Source organism: Chiloscyllium plagiosum, chromosome 36 (assembly GCF_004010195.1).
Source record: "Chiloscyllium plagiosum isolate BGI_BamShark_2017 chromosome 36, ASM401019v2, whole genome shotgun sequence".
NCBI lineage: Eukaryota > Metazoa > Chordata > Chondrichthyes > Orectolobiformes > Hemiscylliidae > Chiloscyllium > Chiloscyllium plagiosum.
In genome coordinates, this window is record NC_057745.1 from 21573018 (window position 1) to 21599372 (window position 26355).

Here is a 26355-nt window from a genome sequence, read left to right on the forward strand (position 1 = left end):
GCCATTAATCAGAGGGGAATGGAACTGGGTGGGTTACTCTTCAGAGGGTCGGTGTGGACTGGTGGGGCCAAATGGTCTGTTCACACTGTAGAGAATCTAATCTAATATAGGTGGGACAGAATATCAGCGCTTCAACAGCGGCTCACTGATGACATTGCCTAGCATGGTGATGAAATGCCTGAGAACAAATCCTCCAGCTCAGTGAGTAAACCTACAACCTGCCAATGCCTTAAGTAACAATAGTATGATTGAAGTTTTGTAGCCAAGATGGGGAAATATAGTGGAGGAGTGAGTGTATTGGGAAATTAACATGGCATGTGACAGCAGGAGTGAACTCTTATGTGCCAGTTTTGCTACAAGGGTAAAACTGGTAGGATTCAACACTAAAACCATTTCCTGAATGAAAAATAAATTAAAAATAAACCTTTCAAAAACAATTTCATTCCTTTACCATTTTTGCCAGCATTTCAGTGTTTCGACACGCATCTTCTTTGTTCTGCTTTGATTTTATATGGTCACAACATGCAAATTATTTTTAAATATTTAGAAGAGAAATTTTATTATACTTGAAAAATTTATTTCAGACAACACTTGTGAAAATGCAATTTTTCTCCAGCTTTGAAAGACTAATAAATTTAATTCTCAATTCTCCCTTTTTCATCTTTTATTGTGTTTTGACACATTTGTGCATATCTGGATTGTCTCTGTAAATAATTAACATCAGACTATTGGAGGAAACATTTATCATTGAAATGCTTGAAAAGCCAAGTCAAAGCACAGACACCTTTATTGTCAGTCGTTACTTTGTAAGCACCATTTATGGAGATACAAACAGAGACAGTAATGTTTCTTTTCTTATCAATAATTAACACTGATCTGAGGAACACACAAAATTCCAAGTAAAATGACAGGAAGGAAGATGGCTATAATTATGGGAAAGCCTTGCATTCATTTAAAGCAGAAAAGAAACCAATAGCTCCCAACATATTGCAAAGGGCAATCATGTTATTTGAATATGGTCTCAGAGCGCTCTCTTCTGGTCAGCCAGTATAGGTAACATATATCAAATATCATGTTTATGTATATTTCTATACTATCCTGCTGACCTCAAATTAACTTGACTGATGCTGATCATCATTAGGATTCATCCACTCCAGATGCAATAAAATGTTTGTAAAGGTTGATATAACAATAAAAGAAAATAGTCTGGTTTAATTAGAAACCTCTCAATAAGTCAGTGGACACCAAAAAAAGCACTATCAGAGCTAGTGCCAATGAATGATCAAGCAAGAATTGGGTTCATATTGAGGAACCAGAAGAGACTTTAGAAAGGGAACTTTATGCATTTGGTGGCAAAGGGACAACACTTATTGCTGATCTTATTAAAAGCCACTCTGAGATTTAGAGGCCTATGAAGTATTAAGTTCCTCTGATATGTTTCAACTTTGCATCTGGCACCATCCTGTAAAGATATCTACCACCGACAGTGAAATCATTAATACACTGGCTAGTAAATCAGGACAAATTATAACGGATTTTGAAATCATTTTACTTAAAGTAAAGTTTGGGACAGGCATATGGGATTATGATAGGTTGTACATCATAGGCAAGCCTTTAAAACAAAAAACTATTTGAAGAATTACAGCTTTATATTATTGAGGCCACATGTTAGCTGTTCAGGAAATATTCAGCGGAAAAGTTTGAATTAGTACATCAGTGAAAAGACCATTTGTATCTCACTCAACAAGGCTTGACATTTTCAATGTGACAGTGAAAACAATGAAGAAAAAACTGCACGTTCATGTCAATTTAACATTTATGATCACTAATTTTGTGTTGATTATATTGGAAAGACTCCTACAATTCCACCCTCCATTTGCTCCATTAGAAGGGCATGGTATTGCTATCAGCAACTTCCAAATTTCCCATAGCATGTGTCAGATGTTAAAATTTGCTGTCAATTTCATGCAATAATTTGCTGGCAATTTCATATCACAACTGATCTGTTAACTGAACACAACTAAAGGTTATATAGTGTTGTGAAGCTTATTTTTAGATCATGGTGGAACAGTTATTAATAAGATCAGTGTAAAATTATTTATAAAGATGCTCAATAACCCAAGCATAGATTTTCTACTTTTTTCAGCACTTCCACTAACAGGGATCAAAATTAGCAGCATCACGAAATTGGGAAAGCTGATCTCAAAATGCCTTTGTAATTGGTCCCATGAATCAAGGATGCTCTGCAAATGGAGACTTCTAATGCCTTTTGATATTGTCAGTCCAAAGCACATAGGAATCTCCTTGGAAACATTGTGTTAGCATTCCATAATAGTAGCATGCATTAACAAAAAGTTTGTGTTTAAACTGGTTTTTGTTTTAGAAATGCACTAATGTCAAAAAATGTAACAAATCTCTGCATGTGCAGCTTTGTGACCAGTAGTTGGCACACTAGTCGCTGACATAATGGTTCTATTTAAATCCTTAATCGTCAGCAATAGTTATATCGTAATATACACTCCAATACACTATAAATGAATGAGGAGCATATACAGCAAGTAATTTAGGAATACTGGACAGTGGGATATAACATTTATAATGTGCTATTAAAACATGGCATTTAAAGATAAAAGATACTTATTCTATTTTACAAGACTTACTGACTCAAAACAAAAATCCAGAATTTTTGGAAATCTTGCACAAGCCGTGTACTTTGGCAAGACTATTTGACATCTGAAAATATTTGAAGCCAAACAGTGTTCGCATAAAGATATTCATTAGAGCTTGTTCCTTCAAAATGGTTTCTTGGAGACAATTCCAGATCAGAGTTTGGATAAGATTCCTTTACACTTGATGTCTGCTCATTTAGCAATAATTTTGATTTCTGCAAACCTCTAGTTTTCAATTATCAATTCCACCCAACAATACAACAAACATGTTTAATGCCCATTTTGTAAAACAAAGAAATGGAGCCAAGGTCATTTCATTTAGTCATTTTTTTCATTACACTTTCCAAATCCTGCAAGTGCTAATACCACTTTTTTAAAACATTTCAATACTTTGAAAACATTCCAAATGTTGCACACGTCATTCCAACTGGGTCCATCACTCTTATTGTAAATGCTTATAAACAATAATTTAGTCAAATGTTATCAGGGTGCATCCCAATAGAGATTAGCTTCAATGTTTTACATGACACATGTGGTAACTTTTTTTAAACAAATATTCCTATATTTATACATCTGTCGTTCCAAAATGCATCAAGTTTAGATTTTAAAAATCCAAGCTACTCTCTGGACCTTAACTGTTACAAACTCTTTTCGCTATCAATTTCCCAGGTTTATAATTTGGCTGCATGGCCGAGGACTTTAGCAAATGTTTATTACAAATTCTCTTCCATGTCATCTATAACTTTGAACAGAGGAGGCATATCTATTGTAGTGAATATTTTAAGTAACATTGCATAAAATTACAAAAGGTTAGAATCTTCTTAAACAACTCAGTGGAATTAAATTAATTCCTCACTGTTGCTTAGATTTTTCATAGATTCTTAAAATAAACCAATGCTGTGAAGAATTGATCATGCCAAGATGGGTAAACAGAACTCTTATGGCAAGGATCCAAATCAATCTTCAGTGTCTGCCTAGCTGAAATAAAGGCTCACCCACCCAAGCCCATAACTGCAAACAAATAGCCTGGCAAAAGAATTAACTATTCAAGAGGAGTGGTACGCATGAACATCATTGAATCTGTTCAGCCCATCAAGCTGGTTTTGCCACTGGCATCACAGCTGAACTGGATCATATCTCCATTCACCTCTTGAAACCATTATCTCAATATGATAATCCTGAACATTTCAAGTGATCCAACTCCTATTTTACAGATGGAGGGAGTGGGGTCAGAATGGGGATAATGATCAGCCCTGGCTTTCATTATCTTTTGTGATAAATTGATCCTCAAAAGGCCTGAGGTCCAATTCTAAGAATTTGTCCCTTTATCCTCCACTCCTTAGTAGAGGAAGATGCTTGCATGTTTAAAATTTATCAAACTTCATGATCAATTTAAACACCTTAAGTTTCCCTTATCATCTGGCTTCATAGAATCATTGAGATCATTTGGTCCACCTGTGCCAATTGGTCCTACTTAACTGTAACTTGCTCACTGCTTTGCAAATTTTTCCATGTCCATACCTAATTACCTTTAGCTATTGAAACTGCAGGCAACAACCCTTTCAGGCAGTGCATTGAATAAATTAGAAAGCTCTCATCTCCCTCCTGTTTCTTTCACTAATCATGTAACTGTGTGCCAATTACCAACCCTGACTGGAAATGTAGCCTACAAACATAATACTGAATGTCTCTTAAATCTCCCCACAACCTCCTCTGCTTTGAAGAACAAATTTTCTACTTTTTCCTGTATCTCCTTAATTTCTAATAGATCAACTCCACACCACTTCCCAGGTGAGGTGCCCAGATTGGACATATTAGACCTCTGCAGAATAATCAACCAATAACAGTGAAGTAGTCTCAGGTTTCAAGCTGCCACAGAAAATTTAAATATCCTGGAAGCATTTGCAGATGGGTGTTGTGGCTTCTTGCTTCATAACTGGAACACTTGGAGCAGCTCAAATTGCACCTGTGACCATCTAAGCCTGGTCATTGCCATATATGATCACCTGTTGAGAGAGATTAATTCCTAGTCGCATTAAAGTCATCCACATTGGCTTAAGTTCACACAATTGACCTAACCTTGGCAATAAATAGAGCCATACACTTAAAATGAAATTTACTGCAACTTTCTTGTACACACTTGTCTTCACAATTCAATCATTCTTACACTATCTGCTTTAGCACTGCCATGTAATGCAGTAAAATAAAGACCTATAGGTCAAGTCTAATGTGTCATTAGAGGTTCTGGAGCAGACAGTACACAAGGCAAATTATGTTAGAGTATTCCTGCTATTGAACACTTAAGTGGAGCCAAGCAACAGCTAATGTAGTGGTGTGGTCAATGCAGCGCTTGCAGACAAAAATGTCAAGGACAATGACAATATAATATTGAAGAGTGGGAGGAGGGAGTAATAGTGGCAGAGTAATTCAAACAGAAAGTATTAGAAGTTTGCACTAATCTGGAAGGCAACACATTGCAGGATCTTGGAAGGGTTTAAATAAAAACTCAGTAGTGTTCATAAACACCTTAATTCTCAGGATTTCTGAATGATGTTTGAGTTGAAGTGTTAACGTTCTGTAGAAGTCATTTAAAAAAAGAATAACTGGCGAAATACTCTCAGCATTAATAATTCATAATTAACAATCTAGTCAACCCTATCGAAGGAAGGCAGATCCAAATCTGAAGGCGAACAAAAGCATCAGCACTAAACATGGTCTGAAGAAAGATTTTACAAGCAAACACAGGGCAATGGGAAAGTGTGACACCCAAGCTAATTTCAAAGTATTTACCCAAATTGGCTTTTGGTGGATAGCCAAAAGCAGCAATGGTAGTGACAGCGTCTGGTCCAGGACATCTGCATTCTACTGGATTAATTGCAGACTGCAGAGATACATTTTAAAGATCTGAGATTAGGCTAGTATTTACTTGCCTAAAATTGTCAGCATGTGCAAATATTCACCTTTCAGACCATTAAAGTTTGAAGAAAGTGTTATAAAGTAGGATGTCTATTTCTTTCCTCAAGAAATTTGAATGTTTCACCCATACACCTACCAGCACAAGGCAGGCTAAATTTTGCTGTTAGGGATTAATTAGTTCCTAAATTTACAAATTACACAGTTTAATTTGAAGATTAAAATGAGCAGTTAACCTGTAATGAGAAAACAACTCCAATAATGAGAGCAAATGGAAAATACATGTTGAGAGCTATAAATTTAGTGTGTGCAAACATTGCAGTGCATTCAGTTTGGTTTAAAGGGGTTTATTGTTCCAAAATGTACAAAAACATTCACCAGTACAAAATAAGACCAAAACAAAACCTGAATTTCTGCCCCTTTTGATTCAATAACTTTGATAGTGCATCTTAAAATTGATACAGAAATGGGACCGGTATGGCAGACTGTGAACCCTCTTAGAAAGTGACTATTACCACCACCAAATCTCTAACCCAACCCTGGCTCCAATTAATCCTTGCATATCAAGATGTTAGCATTGGAAGTGTTTCCAGTAATTTACAGGTCTTCCTTGTCCCTCTTCTTCTTCTTTGACTTCTTTTCTTCCACTGTTACATCCAGAGGATGTGTAGATTCCTTCTTCAAGTAATTCATGAAGTCACTAACTTCACGACCTCCCTGAATTAACAACACAGTGATAAACATAATATTAAGCATCAATAGTTAATTTACACAAACTAGGAGATAAGAAAGAGAAAGTTTTGCTCAGTACAGCATTATAAGTTCAAAGCTTGGGGTTCAAAAAAATCTCCATTAAGCTTGCCAATCAACTGTCAATTACCTAACTGGTGCATTCTCCATGACAATAACTTTCAAATAGTGCGCTTACCAACCAGATGTTCTGCACATTGTTCCCCTTTACATTGGTATCCTTGCAAATGATGAGTACAAGATGATGAGTTTCACCAAAATGCGTCTAACAAACAACTGTTTGAAGACTTATGAGATTTACTATCATTTAGGAGCATCTATCTGCATTTCAAGTTGGGGTTAGCTTTTCCAGCTAACTGCTGCAGTTGGCTACCTGATTTTGCATGCTTAGGCTTATTCAAAATAAAACAATGAATCATAATCTAATTAATAATATTTGATTAGCAGCTGCTTCAAAAGGAAACGGCCAGTTCCCAGATACCATCAGTCTCAGCCTTCAACATTTCAAAGTGAGATAAATCCTGTTATGTACACCATTTAAATTGCATTATGCCTAATCTTTGGACTGATGCACTTTTATCCAATCAGCCAGTCTGAGATTTTAGCATCAGGCAGAGAATAGGCTTATTTATGGAAATGATCTGACTCAAGTGATATAGACATACTTTGTATTCTTTGATACAAGGTGATCTCAGATTAAATACAAGCATGAACCTCAGCACTTGCCACAATTTCTTACGGATTTCAAATCCAAAAAGGACAAATACTCAAGACTGATCTTGGAAAAAAATTGATTCTGAAACTGAGGTGCTCAACTGATACTGCTCAAGCAATATCAAGACACCATGGTTGTTGAAACAAGATTTTCAAGAAGCACCTATTTACTAAAACTAGCTTTTACTAAGGAGTTATCTGAAAGGACCCAATTTAGTTACTTGGAAGATTTAGTTACTTAGAACTATTCAACCAATGGCTGTTAAACAACAATTCAAGTATCAACAACAAAGTCAAATTCGCATTTACTCATTTTTACAATATTTTCTATAAAAACTGCAGATCAGTCACTATATTGTTACAAAAAGATTCAAAATGCAAATTGTGTAGAAAAAAAATGAACCTACCTCATATTTCTTTGGGCTCTGCTTCTTACCCATCGGGGCAAAATAAAGTGTGGGGAACCTAAATATAAAGAAAAGAATTCAGAAAGGATTCAAAATGAGGGGCTTTAAACCAATAAGATGGCTTATGTCTCCACTCTTACCCTTGAACTTCATAAGGTGAAGGCACATCATTGGCTGTAGCATCCATCTTGGCAAGGACAATGTTAGAATCACCACTTAACTAGCATTTAAAAAAAAAAGACAGACAATGTAGTGGAACAATTACATTGTAAAAATTGGAAAAAACAAACCTATCAGAATACAGTCTAACCTTTTCTCCAAGCTCCTTATACTTTGGCTCCAGACTCTTGCAGTGGCCACACCACGGAGCATAAAATTCAATCAAGACATCCTTCGTTTCATCATTTACAATGTCATCAAAATTCTCAGCGACTACAACCTGTAAAAATAGAAGTCTGAATTGTTTCAGGTAGGAACACTATATTCTAACGAAATGACATTGGAAGAGCAAATTGACGAGACAAAAAATTGTACCCAACTGTCAGCCATTGCAAAATGAGAAACACTGCTCCATTTCAATTCTGCAACTAATTTCTCTCCCCTCACATAAGTGTCAATTATTTACCAGATTGAAGGTATAGTCATTCTCAATAAACAAATGCAAACATCCAATGCTGAATGTTAAAAAAGATTAGCACAAACACACAGTCTCCCCACCCAAGTGATTACACTAAGTGGCTTACAAGTGTTGTACACACGAAAGGAACTAATTCTGGACCAGAAATTCCTTGACTTATGTGTGGGTCTATTGCAGACCAGAGATTGATTGCCATAATTAGTCAGCAACTCTACCATCACAACAGGGATCACCTCGTTTATGGAAAACACGTAGCTTTTTCAAAAGAAAGTTAATTTCCACGTTTGCTCTCAAAAAACACAGAATGGTGCCAAAGTAGGTATAAAATGGCTAACATTTTCTAGCAATTAAGTTCCTCCAAGATTCAAATCATCTGAACAAAAATATCCATTAGTGCAAGGTGCATTATTCCAAATTGTTAAACAAAATACGTGACATTTGCAAATATTTAGAACACAACATTGTTCATTTACCAATCAAACAGCTTAGTCAGCAAATAAAGCGCAGGTTGCACAGATAGTTCAATAAGATATATGGTGATTATTCTGCAGTTAAACACAGTAATAAGTCACTGCAAGCTGAAGGCTCATGGAAAGAATTGACGTCAAAGAACAATATCCAAGAGACTGACCTTCACAGGACCATCATTGCTCTCTGGAATTGGCTCAGATTTAAGATAACGTTTCAGTTTACCATCAAAGTAGTCCTCTAGAAAACGCTCCAGTGCTTTACCATCTCGCCTGGCAAAAAGAAAAACTCAGGTCCTCAAAACAATGGAAGTGCTCGTTACAAAGCAACATGTTAAATTGCTTAGTATATCAAATGCACTTTTAAGACAAAATGTCTAGTCAAAGCACCAGATTTCTGACAAGACAGCCACAAAGAGTTTGATTTGTACTTATAAGATTTGAAAGTATCTGGTCAGATTTACAATCCACAGATAATAATCTACAAAAACTAAATGTACTTTTGCAAATACATTAAAAAAACATTAAATTTTGTTCCTACAGCAATTCTCATTACAAAAACATTAGCTTTAAGAATCACTGGTTTTGCATCTGTTCTGTACACATTCAAGTGCAGAACTGAAGTTACCTTCTGTTAGCATCACTTTCTGAAGGTGCACTTTTCAAACAATCTGTCTACTTATCTAAAAACATTCCAGCTTGAGCATATCAAGTTAATGGTACAATCACTTTTCTACAAGTTTCGATATTTCCATACACATTAATCCCAGTGACAAGGTTGCTTGAACAGACCAGTGAGAGTCTCTGCTTTCCACCAACTCAATGTACTTACGAGAATTCTTCTTGCATCACGTATTTTACATCCTTAGCAGTTTTGATAGCAACCACAGGAACATCACCAGTGGCAGCGTCTAAGCCAAATTCTGAAAGTTCGTGGCCGAAGGTTTTATAGTTGGCCACAGCAAAAGTCAACTTCTTACCATCATCCAGAAATTTCTGAGCAACTTTCATCACTCTGTACAATAAGAATAGACAGACCAAATATTAAACAATGTTACGGTTTTCAAAGAAAGTTAATATTAAAGTTAATGGTTATGGAATGAATTAAGATAGGTAAGATAGATTCCATAGTTGTTTAAAAAAAAAATCTCTTGGACCCGTGGCTTCCCAAACACACTGTAGTTAAGAAAAAGCTTAAGCGAAAACATAATAGGAGCTAATATATTGTGCATCACTTTTACAGTGCTTGCTGGAATCTGATACAAGCTCTATCATTCAATACTTGAAGTGTTCTTTACATTCTCAGTACTCGCAGCTAGAAAGGAAAATAGAAAAATTCTTACTATTGTGAAGGTGACAGTTTAGTTCTGATGAACCTTGAGATGGGATGAAGCAATAATCGTGTGGGACATTACACATCAAATACAACAAAGTAGTCATAGTTTAAAAGCATTTGATTAGTTCCAACGTGCAGTCAGTACCTATTTCTCCAATAGTTAGAACCTTTTGGGTTTTTTTCATAATCCACATCATAGTAAGCCACCAGCAGATCCTTCCCTTTTAACTGATCTTTATTATCTTCAGTCATATGGGGACAGATGCCAAAGCTGCATTAAACAAGAAATATTACATTACAAAAACTGACATCTCTGAACAGGCTGATTACAAATACCGTACAATCAGTTCTTTATGGTCCTTGTGGCACGGCAGTAGTATGCCTGCTTTTGAGTCAAGGCTCCCAGAGTTCAAATCCCACCTACTCAAAGTGTATAATAATATTTCTGAACAGATTGATTAGAAAATACATAATAAATTGAGCCTGTCATTTCTTTCCTCTGGCTTCTACAAACAATAGTCTTTCACCTCTTTTGTTGTTTACGTTGAGAGAGAGGACGGCACCGCAGAGTGTGGACTGTCTGATTTCTCCAACTCCTCTTTCTCCCTGCCCCCTTTCCCTCATCTTTGGTCTTTAATTAGACTGCCCTTAATGATCTTTACGTGTAAACCGGTAAGTAATTTGAAACAGATGATTTAGTGCTGGTGGATAAAAGGTGAAAAGTAACATGGGTAGTTTTGGTGGTGGAAAGAAAATCTGTTCAGTTATGCATGAAAGCACTCCTGCATGTAAAGTTTTAAAAAGCAGACCTTTAAAAGCTCCTGTGGCAGTGCCCTTTCCTGAGTTAGGAGACCCAGGTTCAAGTCACACCTTCTCCAGAGGTGTGTAATAGCATGCCTAAATAGGTTGGTTTGACACTCAGGGCTGAATCCTCCACTATTAACATTCTCAGAAGAAGAGGGAGTTACTATTGATCAGAAACTTGAATGGACCAGCCATACAAAATACTGTGATAACAAAAATTCTGCATCAAGTAACTCAATTCTATTTCCCCAAACTCTGCCTGCCAGCTACGAGGGACAGAGCATGATGAAATGTTCTTTACTGACACTTAGTCAAAAATCCTAAAACTCCCTCCCAGATAGCACCATGTGCATAACACTGATCACAAAGAGATTAGTGTACAATCAAAATTTCTGGCCTTGTTAGTGATACCCACATCCCACAAATCAAATCCCCGACAAGACATTAATAATCTAGTCTTCCAGCATGGTCATAAAGCAAAATTTTTCACGAGTTTCCTTGTGCAAAGTAAAGTTAATACACTCATTCCCTTCCCACCTCTGGAACGAACTTCAAAAAACATTGCAAAACTTCAATCCATGTTTCAGTTTGAATAATCTAAACTCACGCTATTATAAAACTTGTCACAGAACGGGACTTACATGTTGTCAAGGACAAATTTTTTGATTTTTGCATTTGTGAATTTGTCTTCTGTGTACTGCACACTGCTACTTTCAAACTTGTTTGCCAGTCGTGGAGGTCGGAACAGAATAACTCCCCTATGTAAAAGTAAAAGCAGAAATTGTCATTGCGTTCAACAATAAGATGCCAAGATCAAAACTTAGAAATGCATCCTTTCTTCTCTAAAGATAGCCCCCACTATCAACCACTCACTTAAAATAAAACTCCCCAGTGATCAGAAATGAACACAAATCCATTTTGAAATGCTCCTGAGTCAACATTTACTGCACCAGTGCTAGAGTCTGCACGGACCATGGATATTACCTTGCTGGTGCATCATTAGTCAGCTCACAGTTGGAATATGCACATCCATGGTGTACTTTGCTCACTAAGTGCTAGAAGAATTCTCAACATATTTAACATTATTAATGACAATGTTAAGTTTTAAAGGGTCAGCAACGAGCTAATAGATCTTGGCTGTCAACCAATTAAAGAACGTGCAGGAGAAAGAACCAACATCCTTTTCATTAAAATGGACATACTTATGACTTAGGACCATCAATGACTGAGTATTTATGATTTCATCCTAGTCAGAATTAACTATTCTGATCAAATTCCAAGGAGTATGCACCAAACAAGTGGATTTTATATTGGAAAATGACTGCATTGGCTACAAATGATTATCAATATTGAAGATTCTGCAGAACGATGAGAGCTGACAGGTTAGAGTGTTTAAACAATCATCCCTAGTTCAAATCGAATTATATGCTTCAAAGCCTGAAACTGAGGTTAGAATCCAGCAATAACACAAGACTATTAAGATGCTCAGTTCTGTAATTATGTAGTGAATGAAACCACACCAACCACAGCACAAGAGGCATTTGGGTAATGCTCGGAAGAGAATTATTAAAAAGGGTGTAGGACAAGAGTGGGAAAATCTATTCAGAGTAGAAAACCTCAATATGGCAATGACACTTATTTAGACACAAATGCTTCCAAGGTAAAGTTTCACCAGTTAGGAACTTCCAAAAACATCAACTCTGCTTTCCAAAACAATGCTGCCACTAATCCTACTGCCTCTCACTGGTTTTGCATAAAATGAGCTATAGAGCGAAGTACTTGGGAAAGCACTTCATAGCCTATATGGCCGATGGCACCAGTGACATGCTTTAATTTGTCAACTGCAACTTCTTTCAGTACGAGATGACCAAATTACAAGTTGGTGACTGAACAAAAAGGAAACATTCTCAGCAGCCACTACATTGGGAAATGAAAGGAGTTTTGAGCCTTGCAGCTCCTTGAGATTACGGTTGAATGTTTACAACAATTTCACTTTCCCACTGGGCTGCCACATATTTCAACACCCTTAATATTCATCTTTAACATCCACAACTCTCAGAATGCAGAATAATAGCAAATCACAATCCCGTAAATAAAGATATTTTTCATTAGTCCTAAATTCCTTCATCTCAAAACCATAAATTCTTATTCTTGAGCTCTTCAGCCAGCATACACCCGGTCAAGCTCTCACAGCTAGAGTCACAGACATGTACAGCATGGAGACAAACCTTTCGGTCCAACCATACTGACCAGATATCCCAACCCAATCTAGTCCCACCTGCCAGCACCCGGTCCATATCCCTCCAAGCTCTTCCTATTTATATATCCATCCAAATGCCTCTTAAATGTTGCAATTGTACCAGCCTCCACCATTTCCTCTGGCAGCTCATTCCATACATGTACCACCCTCTGCGTGAAAAATGTTGCCTCGTAGGTCTCTTTTATATCTTTCCCCTCTCACCCTAAACCTATGCCCTCTAGTTCTGGACTCCCCCACCCCAGGGAAAAGACTTTGCCTATTTAGCCTGTCCAACCTCTGATGCTCCAGGGAAAACAGCCCAGTCTGTTCAGCCTCTCCCCGTAGCTCAAATCCTCAAACCGTAGCAACATCCTTGTAAATCTTTTCTGAACCCTTTCTAGTTTCACACCATCTTTCTGATAGGAAGGAGACCAGAATTGCATGCAATATTCCACAAGTGGTCTAACCAATGTCCTGTACAGCCGTAGTATGATCTCCCAACTCCTGTACTCAATTTTCTGACCAATAAAAGAAAGCATACCAAATGCCTTCTTCACTATCCTATCTGTGACTCCACTTTCAAGGAGCTATGAACCTGCACTCCAAGGTCCATTTGTTCAGCAACACTCCCTAGGACCTTACCATTAAGTGTATTCTTCAAATGTTTCCCTAAAACATCATCCAAAGAACTGAATTAATACTGACTGACTACATTTTAAAAATACGTACTTGTCCTGGGTGCAGTTTGTATACAGCCTTAGAGCCTCTAAAAATTACAAAGCTACTCCAACAAAAAAAAAAATAAAGTCTGGAAATAAAGCGGCGCATATCTCAGTGTTTAAGTATTTTAACATGGGTTGTGAAATTCTCTTGCATGTGCTTGTTAAAAGAAGAGAAACCCATTGATTAAAATGCCTACATGACTTGGTATTTGTTTGCCAATCCAGTGCACCTTAACAGCATGATCCTAAGTATTCAGCTGATTTGTAATTGCAGAAAAAGAATTATGTATTAATCAATTTATTGATCTAGATATAAAGTGATTACGTTCAATTGCAGGCTTTCCATGAATAAACAGAAGATTGAAATTTAAGTAAAAAATGAAGTTTTCAAAAACGGAGGACACTTTTGGAAGTGGCCTTGAAAATCGATAAAAGATTACAAGCGAAGATAAACATTTTGGATCAAAAGACTGTCCATATGAAAAGAAAAGATGGATAACTTTTTGATTCCGCGAAAAGACAAGTTCCAAACATCTTCACAACCTTAAAGCATTTTCTACTGACGATGAAAGCAGCACCCATATGGTTAACTTTGGATGGTTCCCAATACAAGGCAGTACATACTTGGTCTTGATGTCGTATTTCTCAAGTAATTCCTCTGTATTAGTGTGTGCAAAACGGTAGTTCTCCCTCATTGCGCTCGCTGCCTTGAGGAAATCTGTCTGGGCTGAGCTAGCAGAGTCTTCAAAAAAACCTGCACAACAGGCACACAAATTGATTAGAGTTTATTTTAAACATTTTGGCAAATCAACAGATTTCCTGTTGTCACTGACATTTTCAGTGAAACTACTAGCGAGTTCTGAGAAGAATTGTAGCTCAGGTTGAGCTTCTGGATGTAAGTTTGCTCGCTGAGATGGAAGGTTTGTATTCAGACGTTTCGGCACCACACTATGAGCCTCCAGTGAAGCTGACTTACCTAGTATGGTGACAAAACATCTGAAAACAAATCTTCCAGCTCAGCGAGCAAATTTTTGCCCAGAATGAAACTATGTACATAAACCAAGGAGAGTTCATAGTCAGAAAAACTCTAATTAAAAAAAGTTTCTGCAAGCAAGCAAAAGTAAATTGTAAGAGAGAAAATTGATTTTATCCCTTTAGATTAGAACACTACTAAAAAGGAAGACAGCAATACGATAGTGATTTAAAATAAAGTTAAGAGACTTTTAGGTTGAGAGTGGGCAAAAAATTATTTTGCCGAAGAATCAAAGAATTAATCATACCCAGAATGATTAACTAAATAAGAATGAACTGATCACATGGGTACTTCAAACAAGTACTAAAGCCAGACATTTTTCGAATGAATACTTAATTTGACACAGATTGCGGTACTAAGGAAGCTTTCACAATTGCTGCAATAAAGATGACTAGCAGAACCCCAAAGATTTACTGAACTGGATCAATACCAAAACTGTCTTGCCAAGTCTTCCAGCTCTACCTTCACCCTCCTGGAAGGTATTGCAAAATTAACTTGGTAAACATAATTGTTGTCTTTTCCACTGACAGAGCTACAAAGAGAGGAGTTCTTATTGCTCATTGTATGAGTTTATGTGAAGGAGGTAAACAAACATCAAGCAGATACGTCCAGTTTGCTCTGATTGTAGTAAATAGATAGTTTGAAGTTTGCCACCATGTCATTTACTGTATCCATTGCTCCCGATGTGGTCTCCTCTACATTGGGGAGACAGGACGCCTACTTGCAGAACGCTTCAGGACATGCAGGTGCTGGGCCTCCTCCATCACCAAACCCTAGCTACCCGACACCTGGAGGAAGAACGCCTCATCTTTGGCCTTGGGACCCTCCAACCACACGGGATTAATGCGCACTTCACCAATTTCCTCATTTCCCCTCCACCCATCTATCCCAGATCCAACTGTCTAACTCAGCACCAGCCTCGTGACCTGTCCATCTTTCTTCCCACATACCCGTCCCATTTCACACTCAGCTACATTCCCCAAAACCCCACCCCCTCCCATTTAACTCTTTACCCCCTTGGCTCACAAGTCTCATTCCTGATGAAGGGCCTTTGCCAGAAACACTGATTCTCCTGCTCCTCGGATGCTGCCTGACCTGCTGTGCTTTTCCAGGACCACACTCTCGACTCTGATCTCCAGCATTTACAGTCCTCACTTTCTCCTAAAAATAAAATGACCCATTCAAGTTTAATTGACAGCTACTCACCAATAACAGAAGCATCAGCGTCATTAATGAAGCTCTCCAAATCTTCAGCAGTTTTAATTTCTATGGAGCTTGGTCCTGCCTGTTTCTTCAATTGGCTGACAATCCCATCTGCGCAGACATAACAAGTAAATGAGCTACTGTTGAGCTAAAGACATCCTTATAATCAAGTTAGCTTTAGCCCTGACAAGTAAAATCTAAAATAAACGTGAGTCACAAGACTGGTACACAATCTCTACACTATTTATTATTTGAAAAACCGATAAGATATTTTCAAAGGATCTTGACGCTAAAATCAGAGTTTCAGGGATGATGGCAGGTATTGCATGGCTGCAAGTAGTACAGAGATGAAATTAAATTTAAACTTTTTCAAATTTAAAAGTAGCACTGTGGAGATTACAGGCAACATTACCAAGATGCACATGTTATGATACAATGCCACTACAGGTGGGACCAGAAGCCAGGTTTTCTGGCCTTGAGAGAGGACAGTAGCATCACACCACAAGATGCCTCTATTCTCCTCTTAATGTATCTGTTCGAATGGGTTTTGGCATATCTGGGGCAGGAGGAACTTGACACCAGATCATGTAACCTGGACATAGGGACACTACTATTTTACGCTAAGATGCTTTAAAATTTGGTACTGCTGACATATGCTGACAGAAATTCAGCTTGGGGTTAACTGAGACACCAAGGTTTTCAACAGCTTAACTTGATGATGTGGCTGAGACAGGAAACTGGACCACAGGCATGAATGTAGAGTCTGTCATGGGGCTAAGGAGATAATTTCAGTCATCCAAAATGCTCACTACTACATAACTGGGTTCCAGAAGTAGTGGCAAGTCAAAAAAATGGAAACTGTTTCTACGTTTCAAGATGACAGCAAGGTGTAGCTGACAAAAGGCAGGAGCCACACTGATGGATTTTTGGTGGACACCACATGTATCAATGTTAGCATGGGAGGAGATATGCTCCGGCTGCTTTGAAGACAAATAGTTTCTCTAAGTGCAATAACTGAGGGAGGCTTGCAAGGACAATGCAGCATTAAAGGCTGCAGAAGATTGAGAAAATTCTTTTGCAGACATGAGGTCAAGCAAGGAAGTGAATATATGGAAAGGAAAGAGAAATTAAGAGAAAGACATAGACCTTGCAGTGCAGGTTCATAGCTCCTTGAAAATGGAGTCGCAGGTAGATAGGATAGTGTAGGCGGCGTTTGGTATGCTTTCCTTTATTGGTCAGAGTATTGATGAGGGGCATGGATAGGATAAATAGACAAAGTCTTTTCCCTGGGGTCAGGGAGTCCAGAGCTAGAGGGCATAGGTTTAGGACGAGAGGGGAAAGATATGACAGAGATCTAAGGGGCAGCTTTTTCACGCAGAGGGTGGTACGTGTATGGAATGAGCTGTCAGAGGATGTGTTGGAGGCTGGTACAATTGCAACATTTAAGAGGCATTCGGATGGGTATATGAATAGGAAGGGTTTGGAGGGATATGGGCCGGGTGCTGGCAGGTGGAACTAGATTGGGTTGGGATATATGGTCGGCATGGACGGTCTGTTTCCATGCTGTACATCTCTATGACTCTAAGGCTAATACCCTGTATATAAAAAACTAACAAACTTAAGGAGCAACTTGAGTTGAACAAATCTGAATTGTCATCAAGAACAAGCACTAATAACCCAAATCCAGCAAGATTATAGATGGTGATCTAAACCACAAATGGTGCAATTAGCTGCCCATTGTAAAATTAAAGCCACTAATGGAACAATCATGTTAGCTCTTACCTGCTGTTCTAGGACCATCATAAGAACCAGACTCTTCACCATCACGGAATATCTTCAAAGTTGGGTAACCACTGACTCCATACTTGGTGCATGTATTTGTGTTTGCAGTGCAGTCAACCTGATTAAGGTCAATACAATATCAGACCATTAGTCCAGCTGAAGTTATTACAATATACAAACCACACAAGCGCTCACCTGTTGTTAAAAGGAAATGGGGAAAAAAGTAGCAAAACAACATTTCAATAATTTTCAATACTGTATTTAGGCCTATGCTTTTTTTTTTAAAGCTTCTAGGCACTACCATATAGAAATAATTCAACTTATTAACTTTGGACAAGAACTAGCAATAGTGATATCCAAGTGAATTGTCAACATGTGCACTAATCTCAATTGCAAGCTTGTGTCTTTGTCGTTTCACAACTTACTTGCACACATTGCATTTCCACTGTTCTAACAAACCAAGATTAATCAAAGGAAAGTGCTTGATGAGTGTACAACTAAATTCCAACCCAACTATATCCTAAAAACTTCAACCTAACCATTAAAAACCATTGCAAGACTGACTTTAAGCAACAGACTCTCAGAACACACATTTAGGGAACAAATTAAGCTGGTATGCAAAATGAATCCAAGCTGCCAAGAATTTTGATTTGATTCATTCACAGGATGACCGCATTGAGAGGTGATTGTCCTTAAAATGGTGGTGAGCGGTCTTCTTCAATGCTCATTATTCAAGCTTCCAAGGTCAAAATCAGTACTCCGTCATTGAAGTGATCCTGTTCATAATGGCAATCACAATCTCTTCCTGGAATAAGGGCCTTACACTTCTCTATTCTCTTTACAAAATGCAGTCTATCTTCACAATAGATTGCAAAACTGTTGAGCGAGTTAAGTCATCACTGTAGTTGAAATTAATTTTCTGCGGGGGTGCCAAAAGTGCTCCAAACTTGCATTTCCATCAATTATCTTCAATTTCAGTGATATACCAATACTGGTGATTGCAACCCTTGCTATCTTAGCATTGCTGAGCTAATAGTTACAATTTAGTTCATTGTAATAGCCTACAATAAACTTTAGATAGGTTAACATATATTGCTTTGGTTACACATGCAGAAACACACTTTGGGAAAGTAAAGAAAATATATGTTTTACTATTTAATTTGGTTATCAATACAACAAAACGGTACATAATACATCAAGCAAAAAAAAAAGCTTTGTCAAAATACTTGCAGTTGCATATTTGAGACTTCCAGTTTATTACATTTAGATCTGAAGTTGTCAATTGTTAAACTGTACTACGTTCCTATTCGACATCCCGAACAGATACACTGAGTGACTTACCTTCGCTAGAGGAACTTTTCCTTTTAACCTAGTAGCAGCAGCTTCATATTCTGGGGCCAGCCTTTTGCAGTGGCCACACCTGTATAAAGTGAACAGTGATTAGAGAACATGATATACACAAAGCTCATGCAGATATTCCACTCATTTAGGCTGACTTGTTATTACAAATGAGTAACTGAATGAAAGGCTCCACAATTGAGGGTTTTGATAAGGTAAACAATAACAGTTTCCAAGGATCTATAAACTGGTAGCATACTAATTTAAGTAGTAAGGCGAGTTAGAAACGTTCCTTCACAAAATTTTGAATACTAATAATTTCCTATATAATCACACTTATGGAATAATTTACTTTAAGTACAATATACAATTCAACAACTGCTTGAAAAATGTGACAATATAGAGAGCGTAAAGCATCAGCACAGGCTTGTATAGTAGCGAAATACAGTGGATGCTAGATCTCAAATTTAAAAAATGCTGGAGAAACTCAACTGGTTTGGCATCATCTGTGGAGAAAGAAAGACAGCTAACATTTCTGAGTTTCAAATCTGATATTATTGATTTCCAGAACTTTATCGGTGCAGGCTTGACAGACTGACCTACTGTTCATAATCAGATAGACATTCTTCAGCAGTCCTTTCCAAGACTTTACGACCATGACCCCATTTCAAGGTTTGAGAAGTGTCTCAACGTAACTGAAACATTTGAGTTTGGGGAAGGGGAACTCCTGCTGGAACAGGGTTGTAACTGTTAGGAGCTCCATGGCAGACATTACTGTCTCAGAGCTTTCAATCAAATTATTAGCATATGACCCCAACTGGAGTCCCAATCCCCACTTCAAGAAGCCTTGTACCAGATTCTAGTTTGTTAGTTAAACTGCAGCCTGTTCAAAATTTATAGGACAGCAACTAGACTTGAAATTATTTAACAGCAGGACTTCTACCTCTACCTCCTCCACTTGTCTGCCCGCTCCTATCAGTTCAGTTAGTTACATTGTCACAACCCATTTCAATCATGCATAAAATCCCATGGCTGTTCATTTATAGTTAACATTATAAAAATACTTCAGAGCTGTCTCTTATACAGCTACAAGTTAACAAAATATGTACATTTTAAAAGATAGGTCAGAAGAGAACTTGATTTTTTTTTAAGTGCAAGGTTATGCAATCAGGGCCAAATGATTTCAAATATAAAACTAACCCTCAAGGAAATCTAGCCAAACCAAAATTTAAGTTTCAAAATAAATGCCAAGAGTTAAACTGAAAGTCCAGGTCTATCAGACACGCTCATAACATGTCATTATGAAAATTATATGCACGTTGCTTCAATGTCTTCAGCTTTTATTAGCTTTCGACAGTTTAAAAACAATATCTGTTACAACATTTGTTCAAATTCTTTAGGTTTCCAGAGACTGTCCTAAGAGAAAACAGACAACAAACTTGATCTCAGACACCAGTAATATAACAAACCCAAACTCAGATCCAACAGTAAAGTAACTCCACACACAACTCTGTACTGGTCACAATCAGCTGCAGTACTCTGATGAGAATCAAGTAGCTTAGACTTACCAATCCACTCATCAGAAGCACAAAAAAAAAGGCCAAGGATAGATCCTTGGGGAATACCAGAAGCTATGGTGCAGAAAGCCACTGGAAACGATTCTTCAGCTATATACAGATAGCTGAGAACAGAACCAGGTAAGTGCAGCCACTCCCAGCAGGATAACAGTAGAGAAGCACTGACAGAGGAAGGCCCATCAAGCATGCTAATAAGTAGCAAGACAGGTCAAGAGGGATTAGGCAAAGTATACTTCATGTAATTTGCAATTTGTATGTGAAGAACTTTTATGGTACTACACAAGGAATTATAGATTGATTCAAGCATGGTGCTCTGGGAAAGACAGGCAGATATCTGGGAGCACAAGATATCTGGGAGGACTTAAGGAAGGGGAGCACAAAGATGGAATGGCAATTTGCAAGGACTGTGGGATCAGGGGATTTTTTTTGACAAGGTGAATGTTAACAGCAGACTTGTAGGAAGGATAGACACCCCAAGACAGTGAACTGTTAATATCATTGGCCTACACTTGAACAAGGAGGTCAAGTTAGGTGGTCAACAGATTAATGGGAACAGATTAGAGGGATCAGAAACTGGCCTGCATGGATAGGATAAACTAAGAGGGGAGAAACCAGAGAAAGACTTGAGTTCAAGGCTCAGGAACAGAAGTCATTAAAAGGAGGTTTGGCCAAGTAGATTTACTGCAAAGGCAGTTGATTCGATGGTCTCCATCTTTCTCAAGTACTGCCATTTATTTCTGCTATTAACTCTCGATTGGGGAAAATTTGAGATGTTTTGCCGAATTCAAGTTGTCAGCAGCATGCAGAGTCAGCAGTGTTAATCCTAAGTAGCTAGCTCCCATGTTATTACAAATCCTGTGAAGCACCCAAATCAGAGATTGCATGTGATAGGAATCTGCCACTTATGTATCTCATTCAGTTCAAACTGAGATGGTTTATTTGAATCCATACCCCTTTTATGTAACAGCATTATACAGGAGACTAGGGAAGGGGGAGAACACTGGTATGATAGGATATTTTCAATCTTGTCTAACATAATTTTTCTTTGTATTACTGTGCATGTGTCAGAAATTGGTGCGACAAGTTGCTGGATTGGAGACCAAACTTACATTCAACAGTTAGGTCAAATACAATTTATATTTCTAATAAGCCACTGCTATAACTTTTTCATAAATTAAAATGATGCCTATATTTCCAGGATATTGGTTTCTCGCCAGAAACTTGGTTGAATGTTGTTCTTCAAAAGACGGATTGACCAGGAACAAAATTAATTTCCAACTGCACCACCCAACAAAGTAACAGGAGCACCATCATAATCACATGCAATGACAAATCTGCCAAGTAAATATACTGTTGGATTAGTAGCAGAAAGATTATTGTAAAAGAAACGCACCACTGACAACAGAGACTACTAAAGGGTACAATGTGCAATAACTGTTTCCAAGTTAAGTATTTACACGTGTCCACTTCAGGCATTCAGCATTAACACAAATTGCAAGACAAAGAAACCAGGTTAGTAATTCATCTATACCACAAAATGGCATCCTTTGGCACTGGTAACAAACAGCATTTCACAATTAAAGGTTCACACCCCTAGATTACTGGATGAGAACAGTTTATTTAGTTGTGAATTAATTCATTATACAAGATTTTAAAACCAATGATTGTTGCCCATAACCTAGTAAATCACTCAATAGTCATCACACAAAGTAAAATGCAAAATTTGAGTTGTGTACAGTAACTTTAATCAGAAGTAAGAAAATGCAAGAAAGGGAGTGAGGCTTTCAGTTTCACAAGTTAGTATTCTGCAATTTAACAGTCAGAAAATGTTTTGGTCATCTGATAGTATACCATCAGCAACCACTAGGCCAAGTAGAAGGTTCTGTTAAACTGTGCTCCAAATCTCCCATAGGCTGACCCATTAGTCAAGCTACATGATCATATTCTTTTCCTCACATGATATCACAAATGAAATAAGAACAGAACGTAAAGGAAGCAAAAAGCCAGCAATTGCTCAAATTGGACACGTTACATTGGGGAAAAAAGTTGGCGGGTGGCATGCTTGCTGTTTATAAAATTTTAAAATGGATCAGATAACATTCCACAATTGGTTGTAGTACTCAAGATAAATAGAGTAGGTCAGAGGAGACAACCAGCACTAGGGTAGGATGAGAGTCGAGGAAATTAAAATGCATCTGAAAACATGCTCAGTGAGAGGGAGAAAGTGAAAACATACAGTATTGACTAAATCAAAGACAAAGATCAATCAATCATACTGTACTCAAATTTTGTCTGGAAGAATGAGAGCCATAACAGACTTTTGCTGCATATTTGGAAGTCCAGATAACTTTGGACATTGGATTCCCAAAGTTTACCTACACTTAGTTTCATTTCTTCACATTTATATTCCAAATTAATCGCAATCTTTGTAATTTTTGTTTATACAACAATTAATATGATAAAGTAAACAAGATTTAAGGCCAATAGTAGAATATTGTCCGCAATTCTGGTCTCCCTTCTAACAAAAGGATGTTGCAAAATTTGAAAGGGTTCAGAAAACATTTTACAAGGATGTTGCCAGGGTTGGAGCTGATGAGCCACAGGGAGACGCTGAATAGGCTGGGGCTATTTTCCCGGGAACATTGAAAGCTGAGGGGTGACTTTATGGAGATTTATGAAATTATGAGGGGCATGGATAAAGAAAATAGACAAGGTCTTTTCCCCAGGGTAGGGAAGCCCAGAACTAGGGTCGAGAGGGGGAAAATTTAAAAGGGACTGGCACTGGTATCAAACAGCAGTTGCCCTAAGTGGCAACTTTTTCACAGAGTGGTGGGTGAAATGAGCTGCCAGAGGAAGTGGTGAGAGGCTGGTACAATTACAACAATTAAATGGTATCTGGATGGGTATATGACCAGGAAAGGTTGAGAGAGATATGGGCCAAATGCTGGCAAGTGGAACTAGATTAGGTTACGATAGTCAGCATGGATAAGTTGGACTAACGGGTCTGTTTCCATGTTGTATATCTCCATGAATAGGTTAGGTTATAGTATTGTTGTGACAAATAGTTTCTGTAAAATATCCATTTCCATTAGCTGGTCAACTAAGTTAATTTTCAACAACTAAATTGACAATTTAAAATGGTGTTTGAAGATTGGTTAAAACAATTAGATTTGGCTTGGGTTCATACTTTTCCCATAATAATTCAAAAAAATATAATGCAACAGGAACACGTTCACAGAATCCACATGGAACAATCAGCATTCCTGGGTCAAAATTTTAGATTTTCCCCCCAAAGAGGGCTGCAGGCGCAAAATGTATAGCTTTAGCCAACAAAGCAAAGGACAATGTGATCAGCAATGATTGCAATCTGCTTGTTCAAACAAACATAAGCCAGACTAGCTTTCACGCAAGATCAAATGGGCCTGAATCAAAACTGTTGAGGATGCAACTGAAAATAAATCTGGAATTAGTTGCTAGCAACAAGGGAGTTGCCGTAGCCACTTGTCAATGACCGCAGCACAATAATCACATTCATCCTGGTTATCACTTAGTAACCCATTCTAAATTTTCAGCAGCGTAGTGACACAGCTACAAAAAAGAGATTTCATTTCATGCAGCCCCCTGCGTGTGAGAATGTGATCAATGTCCTTCTCTTCCCCCCACCCCCTTTCCAGGTGCCGGGGGGGGCGGGGACAGCTACCAACCAATCAAAGCTGGCCACCCAGGCCCCGGCACCCAATCAGGCAGAGCCACGGAGTGCACGCGCCCATCGTTTCTGGCCAGGGCCGCGGCGGCGGGTGGCCGACGGGAGTTGTAGTCCCGTGGACCTGAGTGCCCCGGCCAACGGGAACTACAAATCCCGTAAGAACTCGCGCGCCGGAACCGTCCGTCGAAAATGAAGGGGGACAAAATCCCTCTCTTCCCCCCCCCGCCCCCCGCGGTATTCCAGCAGGATTCGCCGGCAGTGCTAATACCCCTCCCCAAGCAACTCAACCCATCCGGGATGGGGGAGGGGTTGGAGAAGAGAACCGGGGAACGGTTGGGAAAGAAGGGGTCGCCTCTGCCTCCGAAGCGGAGGAACTTTTCGACAATATCGCGCCTCGCACCGTCGGAAATAAAAACGCCGAGGGAGGGGAGGGGAGGTACCCGGACTCACCAGGGGGCGAAGAACTCCACCAGGATCAGCTCGTGGTCCCCGATCCGATCCTCGAAATCGTCGTCGGTCAGCTCGAGGACGTCGCTGGCCAGGCCCGCGCCGACGGCGCACGCGAGGAGCAGGAGGCGAATCATAGCGAGGATGGGAGGTGAGTGTGTCTGACTGAGAGAGAGAGAGAGAAGCCCGAGCCTCGCTAACACCGCTGGCGGCCTCCTCTCCGGCCTTTGGTGGGCGGACGCGGACAAACTGAAGGAGCCGGAGCCCCGGCGGAAAGCAACCCCGCCCCCCCCACCGGTGTGTGGCGTCTCCTCATTGGTCGGCGGCCGCCTGACGTGTGAGGCAACCCGCCAATGGAACCGTCCTCGGTGCTGACCTGGACCAACCAGGAACGGCGCCCTCGGAGTCTGCGCAGTGCGGCTTGGGGGGGGAAGAGAGGTGGAGGAAGTGCCCTGTCATTGCAACTTGTGCAATGCTGCAAGATTGAGTTGCAGCTTTTCACTAATGATGGGTACACACAGCACGCAGGCACTTTTTAAAAAATAAAATGCACTGTGTCTCCAAATCCTGGAATTGCCTTTTGTAACATAAACAAATAGTAGACCATTTGGACCTTTGAGGTTGCTCCACCATCCAATATGATCAGGGATGATCATCCCATTCAGTGCCCTGTTGGTACTGAGCAGAGACAACGGTAGAGGCCACCATGAGATTACCCATAGCCTTATTGAATGGCAGAATAGCTTCAAGTGGCTGAATTATCTACTCTTGCTCCAATTCTTATGCACCCACTTGCTATCCACATGCTTTGATCTCATTATCTCCAAGAACTGTAGCTAACTCCCATCTTAAAAAACAATCTACAGTTTGGCCTCAGTTTGCTTTTTGTGGCAGAGAATTCCATAGGCAAACATCATTCTGGGTGGAACTACAATACAGGGACTGCAGTGGTTCCAGAAAGCAGCTCACCATCAACTTTCCCAAGAGTAATTAGGGGCGGACAATAAAAGTGGGAAGGGTGGCTGCATCCACTGAGTGAATGAGAAAAAGCTTTTTTTCAAATGTACTCACAGCTATAATGCACAAAACAGAGCACCTAATTTTCAGTCAACGCTTTTTCAATGGTACCTTTTTTTCAAAAGGATTTCCATCACAATGGCCTAAATGATCTCTTTCTGTACTATAAAGCTGACCAATTTGTAAAAGTAAATCTTCAATTTCAATAGACAATAGGTGCAGGAGTAGGCCATTCTGCCCTTCGAGCCTGCACGCCATTCAATATGATCATGGCTGATCATTCCTAATCAGTATCCTCTTCCTGCCTTATCTCCATAACCCTTGATTCCACTATCTTTGAGAGCTCTATCCAACTCTTTCTGAAATGAATCCAGAGACTGGGCCTCCATTGCCTTCTGGGGCAGAGCATTCCACACAGCCACCACTCTCTGGGTGAAGAAGTTTCTCCTCATCGCTGTCCTAAATGGTCTACCCCGTATTTTTAAGCTGTGTCCTCAGGTTCGGTACTCACCCATCAGCGGAAACATGTTTCCTGCCGCCAGAGTGTCCCAACCTTTAATAATCTTATATGTTTCAATCAGATCCCCTCTCAGT

At 39.0% G+C, this 26355-nt stretch overlaps 1 protein-coding gene across 1 annotated transcript; it reads right to left on the reverse strand.

Annotated features, from left to right (window-relative positions):
• Positions 1–5913: 5913 nt before the first annotated feature.
• Positions 5914–25047, reverse strand: pdia3 (protein disulfide isomerase family A, member 3). Its single transcript, XM_043677517.1, has 13 exons — positions 24748–25047; positions 19018–19096; positions 17677–17794; positions 15898–16005; positions 14283–14412; positions 11339–11455; positions 10039–10164; positions 9390–9572; positions 8722–8830; positions 7764–7892; positions 7594–7673; positions 7454–7511; positions 5914–6299 (listed from the first exon to the last, which is right to left on the reverse strand). The coding sequence occupies exons 1-13, from the start codon at positions 24879–24881 to the stop codon at positions 6180–6182; spliced, it is 1491 nt and encodes a 496-aa protein (XP_043533452.1). The 5' UTR covers positions 24882–25047; the 3' UTR covers positions 5914–6179.
• Between the last annotated feature and the right edge of the window lie 1308 nt (positions 25048–26355).

What these genes read in the sequence shown, in the direction of transcription:
- pdia3 (XM_043677517.1), bottom strand. Translation starts at nt 24,881, where the DNA reads ATGATTCGCCTCCTGCTCCTCGCGTGCGCCGTCGGCGCGGGCCTGGCC. An exon ending in TGATGGTCCTAGAACAGCAG is followed by an intron (nt 16,006 to 17,676) that starts GTAAGAGCTAAC and finishes ATGTCTGCGCAG; the next exon opens with ATGGGATTGTCAGCCAATTG. An exon ending in TCACCTTATGAAGTTCAAGG is followed by an intron (nt 7,512 to 7,593) that starts GTAAGAGTGGAG and finishes CTTTATATTTAG; the next exon opens with GTTCCCCACACTTTATTTTG.